Source organism: Mustela nigripes, chromosome 17 (genome assembly GCF_022355385.1).
Source record: "Mustela nigripes isolate SB6536 chromosome 17, MUSNIG.SB6536, whole genome shotgun sequence".
Taxonomy (NCBI): Eukaryota; Metazoa; Chordata; class Mammalia; order Carnivora; family Mustelidae; genus Mustela; species Mustela nigripes.
Window position 1 is genome coordinate 9,758,824 of NC_081573.1, and position 16,577 is coordinate 9,775,400.

The window sequence follows — 16,577 nt, forward strand, 5'->3', positions numbered from 1 at the left end:
TCGGCTCAGGTCATGATCCCAGACTTCTGGGATCGAGCCCAGCATTGGGCTCTCTGTTCAGCGGGGAGCCTGCTTCCTCCTCTTTCTCTACCTGCCTCTCTGCCTACTTGTGACCTCTCTGTCTGTCAAATAAAATCTTAAAAAAAAAAAAGAATTTGATACGCCTTGTACAGGAGCAGTAATTTAAAACGGGCAAACAAACGGGATTTCCGTGTATCTATTTAAATTGTATTTTCTTTCTCTTCACGGATAAATTGAAGCGCTCAAAGGGCAAGTGGGCAGACTGGACCCGGTCAGGTCAGTGAGGTGGATAGACTCCCTGCGGGATAGATTCCCGAAGCATTGAGCGAACACATTCCGGCACTAGGCTGCAGAGCCGCCGTAACATCTCCGCAGGTCCCGCCTCTGCCTTTTTATCCCTGCCCCGGTCTCCTCCCTGCCTGCGGTGCCTCCTTCCCACAGCGGTCGCCTGGGCCGTGATGAAGCAGTTTCCGCCCTAACAGGGGTGGTCCGGCTCCGCCTGCTCTCCCGAGAACTGGTGGTCGCACACATTTCCTCCTCGTGTATCCGCAGGCTTCCCCGTCACAGTTCCGCCCTTACTAGCCCCACTTCCGTCCCGAAAAGCCACTTCCTCCCAGAAAGGGGGTGGTAACCGGGTTACTCTCCCGTCCATTCAAATGCCGCAAAACTTCCGCCACCACCGTGTCCTCCGCCGCTGTTCCTTCCGCCACAATCGACTCAAACGAAACCACACACCCCCCAGTTGAGGAGGGGAGCTCTGTTTCACACCCGGAGGGCAAAAGGCTGGGAGGAAGCGCGCCTGCATCCCCTCGCCCTCGGCTTCTCCCTTCGCGAGCCAGCCTCCTCCCCACGCACCCGCCCATCTCCGCAGAAACGAAGCCTGATTCGCCCTGAGAGAGGCGGGGCTGCTCGTCTGGCTCCACTCTCGCGAGCTCTCGAACCTCTCGCGAGACCCGACGCCCGACTTGTGCGCCCGGGAAACCCCGTTGCTCCCTTTCCCCTGGCTGGCAGCGCGGAGGCCGCACGGTAAGGCGGGCGCTCCGGTTCGGGCTGGGCGCGGGGCGTCAGGGCCGGACTCCCCAGCCGGGAGCGCGTGCCCGAGGGCTCCGGGGTGACTGTGTGTGGCCGCTCCGCCCCTTGGAGCCGCAGCCACGTGCGAGCGGCAGGCCCGAACATGCCTGGTCGGCGCGGTCCGGAAAACGAGACCGGACCAGGTGGGCGGCGTGGATGCGGGGGCCGTCCTCGGATCGGGGGCTCGGGTCTTCCAGCGTTTCCGCAGCGGCTCCAGCCCCTCCTTTTGCGCAGAGGTCTTGAGTGGCGGTGAACTCGAGTGCCCACAGGCGCAGGGGCCTTCAGGGCCCAGTCCCGAAGCGGGATCTTGGGAAGTCACAGGAGTGCGGCGGTTTCGGTCGCGTGGGGCGAGGTCCCGGCCCCTGTCGTTCGTCCGCGCGGGTCCTGAGCTCACGTGCTTGCTCTTTCTCCCTCAGATGCCTGGAGTTACTGTAAAAGACGTGAACCAGCAGGAGTTCGTCAGAGCTCTGGCAGCTTTCCTCAAAAAGTGAGTGTGGGGACCGGGGCTTTAGCGCAGGTGGAGGCTGTGGTCTTCGCCTGGCTCCTCGGTGGGCGTTGTTTTTCTTCTAGGGAGGGGTGGTGTGAGGTCTCGTGTGGAGTTCTCTTGTCTGTGTGAGGCAGTGTCTGGCTTGTAGTGGGGTTTCGTGCTTTGCATTCTGGGACACATGGGCCTCCTATTAACCTGCTGTCCTGCCGAGCAGAGGGGATTTGGGGGGTGGAGTGTGCGGGCTTCTGAGTCGTGCCTTTCTCACTGTTGGTCCCAGGTCTGGGAAGCTGAAAGTCCCTGAATGGGTAGACACCGTCAAGCTGGCCAAGCATAAAGAGCTTGCTCCCTATGATGAGAACTGGTTCTACACACGAGCTGGTGAGGAACTGGGGCCTCTGGCTGGGGACTGGGGGCTTGGGTGGCTCTAGCACACACCGTACCTTCCCATTATCTCTGAACCCAAGATTGCAAGAGAGGTGAAACTCTTTGCCATAGCTGGCCTGCAGTGTGAGGAGAAACCTCGGACTGTCTGTGCATGCCCTGTGTGACACTCAGTATCTTCACATTCTGAGTCTCTTTCTCTGTAAGAGGCTTGTGTGAGGACCTGCGGCTTTCTCTGAGTCTCCAGGAAAACCTAGAGTCAAATAAGTTCATATTCAAAGGGGGCATGTTTAGAGGGATGTATTTACCTTTCTGTGTTAATGCGGTCTAGACTCAGGTCCATCTGCACCACTTGACTGTGACCTCTATCTGCCTGTGCCTCTTGTGGTCCTCTCTAAAATGGGGCTAATGATTGTACCACTGCAGGATTATAGTGGGAATCAAATGAGCTTATGGCTGTAAAAATGCTGTTAAGTGTACTTGTGGCAGACTTCAAGTCAACTGTCTAGTTTTTATTCAGATCGTCAGGCCAGCTTTCTCCTTGTCTCTCTAGTAAGTTTTTCTTGAGAGGTGGAGGTCTGGCCTTATCACTGCTGTAAATCTTGGTAGGGCCCAAGGGCCCAAAGAAGGCCTATGGTCACCCTGGTAACCATGCCAGCCCCCCCCCCCTTTTTTTTAAGTCTTCCAGTGATGCCAACTTGGAATGAATGACTTAACTGTAGCACCTGATAGCACAGTGCTGTTTTGCACCTGTCCTTGACATTTCGGGTTTCTCCAAGCTGTCACCCTACAAAAGTCTAGTTTAGGAATTATAGGGGGTGCTCGGTGCAAGACTGTTCGAGGTGGCAGCCTCTGCATAGGCCTTCACTAAGGGCTCTTGGCCTCTGCAACTTTCAGCCTTCCTCTGTGGTATAGGAGCTCCATCCTGGCCAAAGCTTGTCTCCAGATAGGAAGTAGGTGGGAAGCAAGGTTTGGAAATTGAGAAGATTGAAGGATGACCTTGAGAAGAGTTGGCTTCGGTACAGGTTGCCTTGGCACCTTGGAGCACAGACAGTTTCGTAGATTTGTGATGGACTCATGCGTGGAATGTCATGAGATCCATGCTAATTCAGGCTCTAGACTGGACGTAGGGGCCAGTAGGTCTCGGCCACAGCCTCAGACCACTGAGGATGAAACAGCCAACTCATGGGGAGGGTGGGTGGCATATGCATGTGGTGGGCATCACTGCTGTGCTTTTAGAAAATGGGGCTGGTGGAGGGAAGCTGACATGACTTCCCCGGGCACATCAGTGTTGGAGCCTGAATGAGACCACCACCCCGTCCGTCCATCTTGGGAAACAAGGCTACCCTGAATGATCTTTGGCAGTGCCCCAAGAATCAGTTGGTCAAGGCGGCTTCGGATCTAAAATGAGAAAGTCTAGCCTTTTTGGTACGGTCAGGTAGATACGTGTATTTTGTTTAATCTGCCTAATTCAGAACTTATCAGGTAGTGCTGGTGGTTTCTGTTTTTGTGGTTGTTGTCAGAAAGGTCAAGTGACATGCCAGACAGTGATGCCTCAGATCTGCCGCACCCACGCCATCACTTGAGGGGGCGGGTCTCCACTTCTCTTCCCTTGGCTGCATTTCATGGTTTTTGTTTTTTTAGTTGGGCAAAGCTTAGAGGGAAATTAGTTAAAGACGCTGGGCAGTACACACAGATGAGTCTTACTGTGGCTGTGATCTCTTTGCCCGCCCTGCTCCTTTTCTGACAACTCACATGAAGTGTGCATCCTCTACCTGCTCTCCTGGCCTCCTTTCCTCAAGGTTCCCAAATGCCTTTTTTTAAGATTGTTTAATTCATTTGAGAAAGAGCACACGCATCAGCAGGGTGAGCAGCAGGCAGAGGGAGGGTGAGACATAGGCTCCTTGCCAAGCAGGGAGAGCCTGATGTGAGGCTCCATCCCAGGACCCCAGGGTCATAACCAGAGCCAAAGGCTGACACCTAACCAACTGAGCAACCCAGTTGCCCCCCCTTACTCCCTTTTTGATCTTGGCCTAACTGCCTTAGTGCCAGAGCGTGGTGGTTCTAGACCCAGGTTTGTTGAGTGTGTACCCTTTTTTTTTTTAATAATTTATTTATTTCACAGATATCACAAGTAGGTAAAGAGGCAGGTCGAGGGAGCAGGCTCCCTGCTGAGCAGAGAGCCTGATGTGGGGATCGATCCCAGAACCCTGGGATCATGACCTGAGCCGAAGGCAGAGGCTTTAACCCACTGAGCCACCCAGGCACCCCAGAGTGTGTACCTTTTTGTTGGGACACTACCATGCCTATTTTATATTCACATCAGAGGCAGAGTTGGAGTTGTGACATCCTATGTGACATACTATACCGAAGATTCTGACTTTGACCCTTTGCAGGGGAAGTTTGCCAGCTGGAATGCTCCCACCTCGATAGGGCTAGCTCATACTCCAGACAAATCCTAGGAGATACTTCCATTACCAAAGAGGAAACTGAGGTATAGACAGGCAGGCTGACCATGGGAGAGTCCTGGAGGCTAACTCCAAAACCAGGGTCTGTGTTGTATGTGCTTTATTCCTTCTCTGGATCATAGGGCCTTGGCTCATCCCCTTGGGGTATGGAACCAGAGCACAGTGGGGCAGTAGTCTGTGCTGGAGGCTGAGCTCTGGCAGGAGGTGGTGTGGGGACTGACGTCTGGAGGCATGTGGGGGCCATCGTGGAGCGACCAGGTTTTGATCGCTGAGGGGTGGGGGTGGATAAAACAGGACATGGCAGAACCCACCTGAGGGTGCTCTGGAAGAGGAACAGAGCTATAGGAGTGAGAAGTACTGAGGCACAATGGTGTGGGCTGAAGGGTGAGGTAGGGCTGGAAAGAACCTGTGTCAGGAGCTTCTTGCTCTTAAGAGCATCAAGGAAAGGCCACCATTGGGCTTTGTGAAGAGGGTGTTTCAGTATGGCCTTAGGCAAGTCTCTTGACCTCTTGATTCCCAGAAGGTCCTGCTTGGGAGTGAGGTGAGAATCCATTGTCTTGTTAGCCAACTGCTGCTGAATTGGGACATCTGAATGCAATTCATGATAGGATTGAACCTGGTCCTCTCTGACTCCTGCTGTGTTACGGGGAGGACGGCCTTGTAGACCATGCAGGAACAAGTTAAGGGATGACAAGGCAGGGAAAGTAAGTCTGTCCTTAGAAGCTCAGCAGAGAAGGGTTGAGGGCAAGATGTATCTGGGAGGCCACTTTGTGACCCGGTAGGTCAGGGTGGGATCACAGATCTGAACTTAAAACCAACTGTTGAGATGCTGAGCTGCGAAGACACCTGTGCAGTTCCTGTGGTCTGCCAGGTGCTCCAGTCCCCCCCCCAGTCCCTTGTGACATTCCTCCACCTGGTGCCCAGTGCACAGGGCATGCTGCTGGTCCTTCCTTTGCAGGTGGAGGTGCAGACTGGTTACTAGGGACAGGATTCCCCAAGAGGAGCGCAGCAGAAAGCCCTCAGAGGGACTCGAGGAGAAGCCATTTGTGCAGACACCTGGCTCACCGTGCCCCTCATACACCGCAGGATGGCCAGGATCTGTGGCATAGCACCTCTGTTTCAAAGGGATTGGGACCTGGGTCTCCAGCAGGGGTGGGGAGGTGTAGGGAATGGGTCAGTATTTTGTTTATTTTGGCTATAATACTCTTCAATTTGTGAAGTTAATACTCTCCCTTATAATGGGTCAGGAAAATAGTATCAGCGGGGTGGGTGGGGGGACACCTAGGCTTGTGATGTCTGACACCACACTGGATGATTTTATGCAGCTTTTTAATGGAACTCACCTCGCCTTCCTTGAAGCAACTAACAGCTGGACTTGGCTGGAGCTTATTCTCTGCCGCTCCCTTCTCGGATGAAGGAAATCTTGCCCTTTGGGTACCGTGGCCCAGACCGCTGGAATCGGGGGCGGACTCACAGCTGCTGAGCAGCAGTGTTGGGGTTCAGACCCGGTGTTAGTGCTCAGCGCGGGTTGGCCACTCCTTTTCATACGGAGCCCAGATCAGGACTGGGTGGAGCCTTGGTCCTGTCTTGGCCAGGCCTCTCCTGGGCTCTGTGGGCTCAGTGTTCATCTCACCCCTTTTGTGAGGCCGTCCTGCGCTCCCCAGCCCTGGGTGCATCCCGCGTGGGAGAGCAGGTCTCCACCCCAGTCAGCACATGCTCTGTGACAGGCTCAGTGGGGAAGGGTGGCCGCTGCTGGGCATATGAGCTGGTCTGAAAGTTTGGGGTGCTCCGGTGATGTCTCTGGAAGGGGGGTTTGGGCTTGGAGGTGTTGGGAGCACTGCAGGGTAAAGAGGGAGCAAGAACCAAGGAGAAGGGTTTTAAAGTGAGCAGAGACTGCAAGCAGGGAACCTGAGGCGCGGGTGTGTGGTGGCCCTGATGGGTGGGGGTGGTTTCGACTGTGCCGTGGCCCCCAGAAGCCCTCAGCTGTATCTGGAGACCATCTTACAGGGGTGGAGGGGGCTGGGGAAGAACTACTCTGAGGGGGCAGGCAGGGAGGAGGAGTTCGCGTTTTACCCCACCCTGAGCTGGAGGGTCATGGCCATGGCCTGGCACCGGCTCTTGGGAGTTAGTGGTTACTGGCCGACTGAGTCCTGATTCCCTCTCTGAGCTGCAGGACTAAACCTTGTGTGCTGGGCTTCAGGAGTCCTGGAGTGACTTAGAGGCCCTGTATCAGGCCCCAGTTCCTTCACAATTCAGTGGCCCCCTGAGGTAGAAAGCCAGAACAGTCTGAGGGGCTGTTCCTCAGAGCTGTGTGACATGAGGCCAGTGTCTTCCGGAGCCTGTTGGCTTTTCTGTGAAAGAGAACGACGCTAGACGCCTGGGCAGTGACAGCCACGCTCTTCTGAGGGACCATTACTCCTGGTTCTCAGATGAGGGTGAGTGGCGAGCCAAGGCCATACCGGCAGGCCAGGTCCTGAGACCATCTTACTGCCTCGGGGAGAAGACGAAAAGCAGATGGCACAGGGCCCCGGGGAGAAGCAGGCCTGTTGAACACAACAGTGAGGGACCGGGGACTTGCCCAAGCCAGGCTAGAGCTAAGAAGCCTGTGTCCCTGGTGGGGTGGGATACCCATTGCGGGTTGCATGGGGTGTCTGTTCTAACCCTGAGTTTTCCGGGGCTGAGGGGTTCAGGGGGCTGCACCTGGGTAGTGGCCTGGCTCTCCTACCCTGCTGCCCCTCAGGCCTGGGCACATGGAGGTAGACAGTCACAACTTAAGCATTTGCCAGGCTCTGCCTGCAGGACAGAATCCCACCTTACGGCAGTACGGCTGTGGCGGGCCCTACAGTCTCCCAGGCTGGGCGCAGAGTGCGGGGACACTTAGTGTGGGGTAGCTGGGCAGTGGTGGCCTGCCACTGGGTCTTGGTGTGTGCTCTCAGTTCCCGGGGCTATACAATGGGAAGAAGTAGCAGCCACACACACAAGTGATATGTGTGTGACCTTGAGCAAGGCCCTTCCCACGGCCTGCCTCGGCCGTGGAGAGGAGCCTTCTCTGCTTGAGAAGCGTCCTCACATCTGCACACACACCCGCAGCTTCCACAGCACGGCACCTGTACCTCCGGGGCGGCGCTGGGGTCGGCTCCATGACCAAGATCTACGGGGGACGCCAGAGAAACGGGGTCATGCCTAGCCACTTCAGTAGAGGCTCCAAGAGCGTGGCCCGCAGGGTTCTACAAGCCCTAGAGGGGCTGAAAATGGTGGAAAAGGACCAAGATGGGTAAGCAAGGGTGGGGGGAGTGATGAAGAGCCTGGGGTCAGATCACCTATAATGAAGTTATCTAGCACCATCCTTCCCCCGTGTGGGGAAGTGCTGGGTCTGTCCTGCACAGGCTGCAGCTTGCCCCTTAGGCAGGGGATTCTGCAGAAAAGCGAACCGTGAGGGGCCTCACCCCGACCTCACTGGCTGACTACCCCGAGCTCCAGGAAGGTAATTTAGCGACTGTCCACTTTCATTAGCCTGCTCGTTAACTTTTCCCAATTGATTTTTCGGGGCTTTTGATCTAATGCTTGCACAAACGACACCCGGCAGCTCCCAGGGGGGCTCCCGCTCCTGCTCCCAGCTCCTTAGAATGCAGCTGACTGGGGCCCTCAGTGGGACTTGGCTGGTGTCCTGTGGGCTCATGGCTAGGTGCCTTCTTGGGAAGCCTGGCTCCCATCCAGGAGGGGCCTGGCAGTGACAGGGCTGAGAGCCTGTGCTCACGAGGCGCTGCATGACTTCTCCCGCAGGGGCCGCAAACTGACACCTCAGGGACAGAGAGATCTGGACAGAATCGCCGGACAGGTGAGGCCTGGGTGTGGGCCAGGGCTGGGTCCCTGAGTCACTGCACAGGATGCTTCAAAGCCTGAGCTTTGTTAGGTCAGTGTCCTTCCCTGGAGGGCACTGCCCAGGGTGGGGAGGAGGGCAGGAGAAAATTCTGACTGCTTTCCTGCTAGAGCCGGTTGGAAATGCTGGTGCCGGGGTGAAGGGCCCCAAGCCTGCGGTGCAGCTGGGCTTGTTCCTCGAGCAGGACCTGTTCCCCACAGCTGCCTCTGCCCATGTCTGCAGCCTTAGGATCGGGGCTGCACGGTTTCCTCCTATTCATGCCTGCTGAGCACCACATGGGACGGGTGTGGAGAGGGGGAGGCAGGCCAGCTCGGAACTCCAGCCTCTGTCCAGATGACTGTTGGCTGGACACCTTGGGGCAGAGTCCATTTGCCTGGAGCCAGTTGTGTCTCCCCCCGCCCCCATAGACCCCTAGGGGTTGGTAGTGAGGGCTCAGTGGGTACCACAGTGGGAGTCCCCAGCACCAGCCATGGACCCCTTGTTGGTTTTCTTCTTTATGTATCATTGACTTGGGCCTCCTAGGAGCTTTGAAGGGGGCTTAGCCACTTAGTCAAGGAGCAAAAGAATAGGTGTCAGCCCCCTGGCTGTCCGGGGGCAGCCTGGAAGGAGCTGGTGAACTCTTCCAGGGCAGGGCAGAGCCTGGCATGGACATCGTTGTGGGTGATAGGGCAGTGGGTGTTGGAATCCCACTTCCTATCCTTAAGTCCCAGTTGGTGCATCTGTAAAATGGAGAAGTGCCTGAGGGTGTAGGGATCAGACCCAGGGAACGTGCTTCAGGCCACAACCCCATTTGCTTGGTGTCCCTTGGGTAGTGGGAGCTGCTCCAGAATGTCTGAACACAGACCCCACGCCTGATCCTAATTACTTTCCCATCTCTTCCCGCAGGTGGCAGCTGCCAACAAGAAGCATTAGAACAAATGCTGGGTTAATAAATTGCCTCATTCATAATCCTCGTCTGGGTCTCTTTCTCTCTCTCTGGGCTGGCTGTTTTCCTTCCACTGTGGGGCGCGAGGAAGGAGCCCTGAACTTCACTTTTTCCCTCCTGAAAGGGGCAACCCAGGGTGCCCCCTGGGGGGCTGTGGCATCAATAGCCACTGGAGGCTCTTGCCCCTCCCCCCACATCCTGCCTTTGCTGTTCTCAGTAAGATAAGAAAACTGAAAGGAGTGGCTGTTGAAGCCATGGCCCCACTTTGGGCCTGGGCTGCAGAGCTGGCACTCTGTCCGCTGCTGGAACAAAGCAGGAGGGGCAAGTGGCTTTTTCCCTGAAGGAGGTAGACTGGGACAGCCAGCCTTCACTCCTGGTGGTTGAGTGTTCCTGGTGTGCACCTTTTGGAGCTCATCTCTCCCCAGAGTTGGGGTGGGGTGCCACTTTCCACACCCGCCACCACCTGAGGGGAGCAGTGTGCCGGGCTCCTGCACAGAGGTTGAGCTGGGCCTTCAGGTGGCACCACCTCTAGGGTACTGCGTGGTGATTGGCTCTTGGTGTGAATGGGGTGGGACCTTTAAAGGGCTCTTAAGTGGGCGTGTGCCAGCTGAGCCTGGAGAAGTGACCCAATGTGACCAAACCCACCCACTGCCTGGGGAGCACTGAGATGCTGAGCCTGAGCTGGCTTGGCCAAGGTCTGATTTTCCCCAGCCCGGTTATTGAGATCCATTTACTAACAGTGTGAAGTCTGGGCTTTGAACTCAGACTGGACTAACAGCTCTGACCCTAATTCTGTGCAATCCTGAGCAATTTATTCCTCCTCTGAGCCCTCCACTTGTCTGTATCACTCCTGAGGGATCTGCAGTTGCCATACAGACCGTGCCTTGGCACAGAGCAGCACACCAAGCACATGACCCATTGCTTGCTTCGTGTTCAGGATAGAAAAAACAATCCCACATCTGGTGGGGAATGAAGCTGTCATCCCTCCCAGTTCCAGCTCAGAAGTCTGCTGGGGGATTTACACAGATTAAACAGCCCACCACATGGCAAGGTACGTAATAAACTTAACAGACTAGGCAATCCTGCGAAGGTGCCGGAAGCACCCACATTTGGACATAAGGAAAGTCAAGTCACAAGTTGGGTCATCATTTGTGCACCACAGCAAAGGTGTGGCAAAACCGGAACTTGAACTCAGGCAATCAGGCTCTAACCACTGCAACGAACTGCCCTTTGGAAGTAAGGGAAGTGGAAAAACAAGGCCCAAGGGATTATGAGCCTGGGCATGGCCTTGGGCCGCTCCCTGTTCTGGGATCGTTTCCTTTTTTGTCAACGGAGGACGAAGAGGTCCTGGAGTAGGCAAGAGAACACAATGCAGCGAGGCCCAGTACCGGGTTGGCACACATGGCACCAGGCCCACCTGCTGGCTGATGCAGTGGGTGTCCCCAATCAGCCTGCCGGGCCTGAGGGCTTGCGATCCAGCAGATGTCCCTCTGGCCACTGGGGGGCAGTCGAGGGCCTGGAAATGGACTTGCCAAAGAAGGAATTTGTAGGGCTGCCTGGTCTGCGCCAGCGAGTTCTTCCTGGGGGGTGGGAGGGGGTGTCATAAGAAGGAACTAAACTGTGGAGGAGCTGGTAACCTGCTACACAGCCATGGTCACAGAAGAACACCTAGGTCCCCAGAGGGTCTGGGAGCGAGTAGGGCTCCCAGGCCAGAGAAGGGGAACTGTGTCCTTTTCTCACGGCTGGGCAAGGGTGGGCAGGAGAGCCCAGATTACTGGAGAAGAAACTGAGGCCCAAGCAACCAGTCAGCTGACAGGTCCTGAGAGTCAAACACAGGAACCATGAACTCGAGGCCCATGCTCCTCTGTGTGGGTGAAAGTTGCATTTTTTTTTTTTTTAATTACGCTTCGAGCATGCAAAACAGTATACCTATTAGTGTGTAAGAAAGACCCATGGACCCACTGCCCAACTTCTTTTCTTTTAAAGATTTTACTTATTTGACAGATTACAAGTAGGCAAAGAGAGAGGGAAGCAGTCTCCCTACCAAGCAGAGAACCTGATGCAGGGGACTATCCCAGGACCCTGAGATCATGACCTGAGCCGAAGGTAGAGGCTTAACCCATTGAGCCACCCTGGCGCCCCTCCACTGACCAACTTAAGTAAAACAAGACCTAAAGCCAGGACGGTCAAAGTCGTCTGTGTACCCCTCCCAGCCCCAGCCCTCTTCCCTTCCCCCAGAGGGAACCCCTCTCAGGAACTGGGTGCCACTCACCTGCGTGGGTTCACACCTCAACTACAGACCCACGTGTCCCTAACAGCACCTGATGTTTCGCCTTTTGAAAACAAGTCAACTGTTGTACGCTACATGGTTTTTTGTCCTTTTCACCTCATTTCTGAGATGCAGGTGTGTTGACGAGTGGAGCACTGCCTTTTCCCCTGCTGAGTACTACTCTGCTAGTTGCTTATGTCACACTGTGCGCATCCCATTCTGCCGCACACAGACTTTCTGTTTCAGTTTTTGCTACTGAATATCTCCGTGAGCTAACTACCCCCACCCCGTGTCTCCTTGCGTGGGTATGTGACAGTGCCCCAACTGCTCACAAACCTCTCAACAATCGCCTGTGATTCCCCACCCCCACTCCTCAAAGTCCGTTTCCTTCTGCGTGACCTAAAATAATGCTCAAAGGCACGTGGGCACACATAAGTGACTTCGAATCTCTGCTCCCCCGCTCGCAAGCTGTATTACACGGGGCAAGCAATGGCATCTCTCTGGGCCCGTTTTCTCTGTAAAAATGGGGTGGGGAGGGGTGGCCTACCTTGCCCAATCGTGGGGAGGCTGACTCTCATCAAGATCCTGTCGTGACTTTAACTCCCCAGGTGCTGGGAACATCATCTCCGGTCACAATACTGGGGGGATACACTTGTGTTCATCTCTTGGATTAAAAATGCCAAGGCTGGGGCACCAGGCTGGCCAGGTCAGTAGACCATGTGACACTTGGCTTGGGGTTGTGAGTTTGAGCCGCACGCTTTGTGTAGAGATTTACTTTAAAATTAAAAAAAATTTTTTTTTAATGCCAAGGCTCAGAACAGGAAGCCACCGCCTAGTCGTAGAGCTCATTTATTTCCTGAGCATTAATACAAACCACCTTTTACTGAGCACCTACTATGGGCTGGGCCGTGTGTTCAGAACTTTGCACACACGACCCCTTTAAATCCTGATTCCAACGCCAAGAAGTGAAGACATAGAGGCTCAGAGAGGACATGAGCTCTGCCTAAGGCCAGTGTGGAGCGGAGAACAGGCTCAGAACCACCACTCCGACAGACCGCCAGCAGGCAGGGGCACCTTGAACTCTGGCTGGGGCTTCCTTGCCAGGACTGGTCTCTTTCCCCTCCCTCCCAACAGCCTCCCCTCAGGGGAATTATGGCCACAGGTGCAGGGAGCAGTTTCTCTCCACCAGGGGCCTGCAGCTCACCAACAGGGGCTGCCCCAGCCGCCCAGAGCCAAAGGGCGCAGAAGGGCCCAGCAGCGGGGCCATTGGAGCCCATCTCCGGCAGGGCTGGGCAGGAAGTAGGGCGGGGTTTCAGGCCAGCCGAGGTGGAATCTGGTACCCCAGGACTGCTGCAGCCCAGACCAACCAACCCACTGGGAGAGATGCCTGGGGGTCCCGGAGTCCTCCAAGCGCTGCGCGCCACCATCGCGCTCTTCTTCCTAATCTCTGCTGTTGACCTGGGTACGTGGCTGACAGGCTGGTGCTGGGGGCGGCGGGGGGGGGCGAGCAGTGGGGTGGGGAGGACTGAGGAGGCTGGAGAGAAGGCTCAGGCAGAAAGAAAGGCCCTGTTCAGAGGGTGAGGAGCCAGCAGGTGGGGGGGGCCGGTGCTGGGAGAGCCCCTGAAGCAGCCTTCCGGAGCAGGCTGCAGGGACGAGGGGAGGCCGGAGGGGGTTCAGCAAAGTTTAAGGGGTGTCCGCAGCCACATGGAAGGAGACCGGGGTGACAGACGACTTCCCCACCCCCTCAACCCCACAGGTCAAAATAAGGAACTAAGGTTGCCCTTGACTGAGCTTCAGAGCTGGGGCAGGAAGGCGACTTGGGGGTAGGGCTCAGCTTCAGAAAGAAGAAACGGTTTCTCCTTCTCTGCTTTGAATCTCAGTCACCCCACTGCATAGGGAGCCCCTATGCTGGGGAAGGGGGTGCCTCATCCACGCTGCCGTTCCCGGCTGCCCCACCCCCACCCCACGCAATGCCAGCTGGTGGGGCTGTGACCACTGGGGCTCAGGTTGCTGCCTCTCTCCCCACATCTTCCTCCTCCTCTCTTCCTCACCTCTCACCTCCTCCTTCCAGAGGAGGCTGGCCTTGGGCGGGGGGGGGGGGGGGGGCTGGAAGCTGGGGTTTCCTCAGCAGCCAACCACCTTGCTAAGGCCCCTCCCCTAACCCCCAGCCCAGCCGCCAGCTAAGGTCACTCCTGACCCCCAGGTTGACAGAAGCAATGACAGTGGGGACTGAGGTCACAGGGCAAGGTGGGCCTGAAGGCTCAGGGTTTGAAACACCAACCACTCTTGCTGCCCTCATGATGCTAGACAACAAATTTGCCCTCCCTGGGCCTCAGCTGTCCCACCTATAAAATGGGTTAATGAGAGAAACTACCTCTAAGGCTTTTGTGAGATTACACCAGATAAAGCGCCAGGTGTCAGGTGGGGCTGGGGACTGATGGGAAAGTGAGCCTGGAAGGCCTCCCGGAGGCAGTGAGGCCCAAATGGATTCTGGACAGAGCTCCCTGGACAGGGGCACTTCTGCCACTAGGATGCCAAATATCCAAATGCCTGTGAGTTCAGTGGGGCCAAAGCACAGAGCACAGGTGGGGAGGGTGGCAAGAGGCACACTGGAGAGATGGGGGGACAATGGGTGTCCTTGTCCCCATCCTCCACAGGTGTGCCCTCTCTCTGCTCCCCTCGATACTACTCTCCCTACAGAGGCAACCTCACTCCCTGCACCGTGGGCCCCTCCCCCCACCCCCCCTCCTCCCCGGGGAGTGTCCTCAACCTTCTACCCGCCCCCCCCAACACACACACGCACCCTGGGCTGCTGCCACTGCTGGGGCCTGGGTCCCCATCACAATCCCCAACGCTTCCTCATCTCTGCAGGCCCCAGGTGCCAGGCCCTGTGGGTGGACGAGGGCCCACCCTCAGTGACCGTGAGCCTAGGGGAGGAGGTCCACGTCCCGTGCCTGTACAACCATAGCAGCCGCGACAGCACCTTCAACGTCACGTGGTGGCGCATCATCCAAGGCAATGCCACCTGGCCCGACATGTTCTGGAGCTACGGCCAGGGCCCCCACAGTGAGCTGAGCATCCAGGCCGCGAACAAGAGCCACAGAGGCCTGTACAGGTGCCGGGTGGAGGAGAAAGGCCTCAACCAGAAAGTCAACCAACAGTACTCCTGCGGCACCTACCTCCGCGTGCGCGGTGAGCCAGCCAGCGGCGCCCTGGCCCCCTCCCGCCCCACCCCTGCCCCACCTGTGCGGTAGGGGTGGAGCCGGTGCCCCTTTCCCTTGTGGGCAAACTTGCGTTCCCACTCATGCTCACTGCAGGTGGAGGGCTTCGGTGGTCTCGTTCTTGCCAGGACAGGGCTGGGATGCCTGGAGGGTTGGGGGTGGGAGGCCCTCGTGCTCTGAGTGGCTCCCCTCCTCTCAGAGCGGCTCCCCAGACCCTTCCTGGACATGGGAGAAGCCACCAAGAACAACCTCATCACAGCCGAGGGCATCGTCCTGCTCTTCTGCGCCGTGGTGCCTGGGACGCTGCTGCTGTTCAGGGTGAGCCCCTAGGGACTGGGGCCCTCTGAGGTGGAGGTCCCCCTAAAATGGGAGAGTGACAGCATCCTCACATGACTGAGGGACACCTGAATTTGTAAAGGGTGCGGGGCCCAGCAGCGCATCCTTGCTCAGTCTCCTGGCAGGGTTGTCCTCACTCCCCACCCCCAGGTGTACCTCACTCTAGCCCCCCACACCCTAGCCATGGTGTCTCATTCTAGCTGCCCCCCCCAGGAGCACAGGGGCCCTCAGATGTGTCCAGGGAAGGCTGTCCTCCTGGAGTCACTGAATTGCTCCAACCCTGCCTTAGGTGACAGGCAACCAACCCAGCCACTGCCATTTCTAGCAGAGTTGTTATTTGTGCAAGAACTGTAAGGCGGGGACCCAGAGACACCTGCCACTCAACTGCTGTGTGGCTTTGGGCCCAGTCCTTATCCTCTCTGGTAAAGCACCTCTTGGCACCCCAGAGTGTTGTTCGGTGGGGAAAACATATTCTCCCCCCACACCCCCTCCTCCCAATCACCCCCTCCCAGAAACGATGGCAGAATATGAAGTTTGGGATGGACGCCCCAGATGACTACGAAGATGAAAACCTATATGAGGTGAGCGGTGGGTGGGGACAGGCAAGGGGCATGTGCATTGGAGTTCTCATGGGGGTCCTCCCTGGGGTCATCTGGGGGCAGGATCTGGGCATCAGGGCGCTGAGGCCCCCCACCACATGTTCACCCCAGGGCCTGAACCTGGATGACTGCTCCATGTATGAGGACATCTCCCGAGGCCTCCAGGGCACCTACCAGGACGTGGGCAGCCTCCACATCGGAGACGGGGACGTCCAGCTGGAGAAGCCGTGACCCTGTGGGCTGCCCTAGCCAGCTGGGCTGCCAGCTCTGGTGTTCCCTCTCCCTGCTCCCCCTCCGCCCCATTCGGTTTTCTTTTCATGATCTTTCCCGGGAGTGTCCTGACTCTACTTCCCCCTTGAGCATGTCTGCTCTTCCTTCTAGACTATCCTCATCCACCTGCACATACCCCAATTCAGCCCTCCTCCTGCGGCTTTTCCCAGCCTCCCCCCCACACCCAGCGGGTAATGAGCCCTTAATCGCTGCCTCCAGGGGACCTGATTGCTGAGCCTCGTTAGTGTCCCCTTCCCCTCCCTGCTCTGTCATGGCCACTTAGTGATAATAAATCCCTCCCTACTGCAGACCTTGGCAGGAGTCGTGGATCTCATGGGGATGCTCCCCTCTTCTGGTGGGACCCTGGAGTCCAGGCCTCCGGCCCCTTCTCTCTTAGACCCAGGATCCTGCCCCCACCAACTTCCCAACCCCCAACCGTGCCCACTCCTTTCACCTGGGGCCAGGTAACCAGACAGAAATAAGAATTGTTTGGAGTAGTGCCTCACCTTAGGCTAGGTCCCTGAGCAGGCAGGGGACACAGAAAGGAGGCAGGTGACCATATTTATTTATTCATATTTCAGTCCCACAAACACAGGCGCCTGTCTAGTGGGGCTGGTACCCTGTGCTGACTACAGCCAAGCCACACCTT

At 56.8% G+C, this 16,577-nt stretch overlaps 2 protein-coding genes across 3 annotated transcripts; both read left to right on the forward strand.

Moving 5' to 3' along the window:
* Positions 1-942: 942 nt before the first annotated feature.
* On the forward strand, positions 943-9,261 carry RPS19 (ribosomal protein S19). 2 transcript variants are annotated; one of them, XM_059381599.1, is made up of 6 exons: positions 956-1,047; positions 1,509-1,579; positions 1,857-1,957; positions 7,519-7,702; positions 8,212-8,266; positions 9,194-9,261. In XM_059381599.1, exons 2-6 carry the CDS (start codon positions 1,509-1,511, stop codon positions 9,218-9,220), a joined length of 438 nt encoding a protein of 145 aa, XP_059237582.1. In that variant the 5' UTR covers positions 956-1,047; the 3' UTR covers positions 9,221-9,261. The 2 variants fall into 2 exon arrangements, with proteins under 2 accessions (XP_059237583.1, XP_059237582.1); XM_059381600.1 differs by lacking the exons at positions 7,519-7,702; positions 8,212-8,266; positions 9,194-9,261 and adding an exon at positions 5,387-5,661 and having other exon boundaries at positions 943-1,047.
* Positions 9,262-12,565: 3,304 nt separating this feature from the next.
* CD79A (CD79a molecule) lies at positions 12,566-16,236 on the forward strand. Its single transcript, XM_059381674.1, has 5 exons — positions 12,566-12,964; positions 14,374-14,694; positions 14,923-15,041; positions 15,572-15,640; positions 15,770-16,236. The coding sequence occupies exons 1-5, from the start codon at positions 12,655-12,657 to the stop codon at positions 15,887-15,889; spliced, it is 939 nt and encodes a 312-aa protein (XP_059237657.1). The 5' UTR covers positions 12,566-12,654; the 3' UTR covers positions 15,890-16,236.
* Positions 16,237-16,577: the final 341 nt, after the last annotated feature.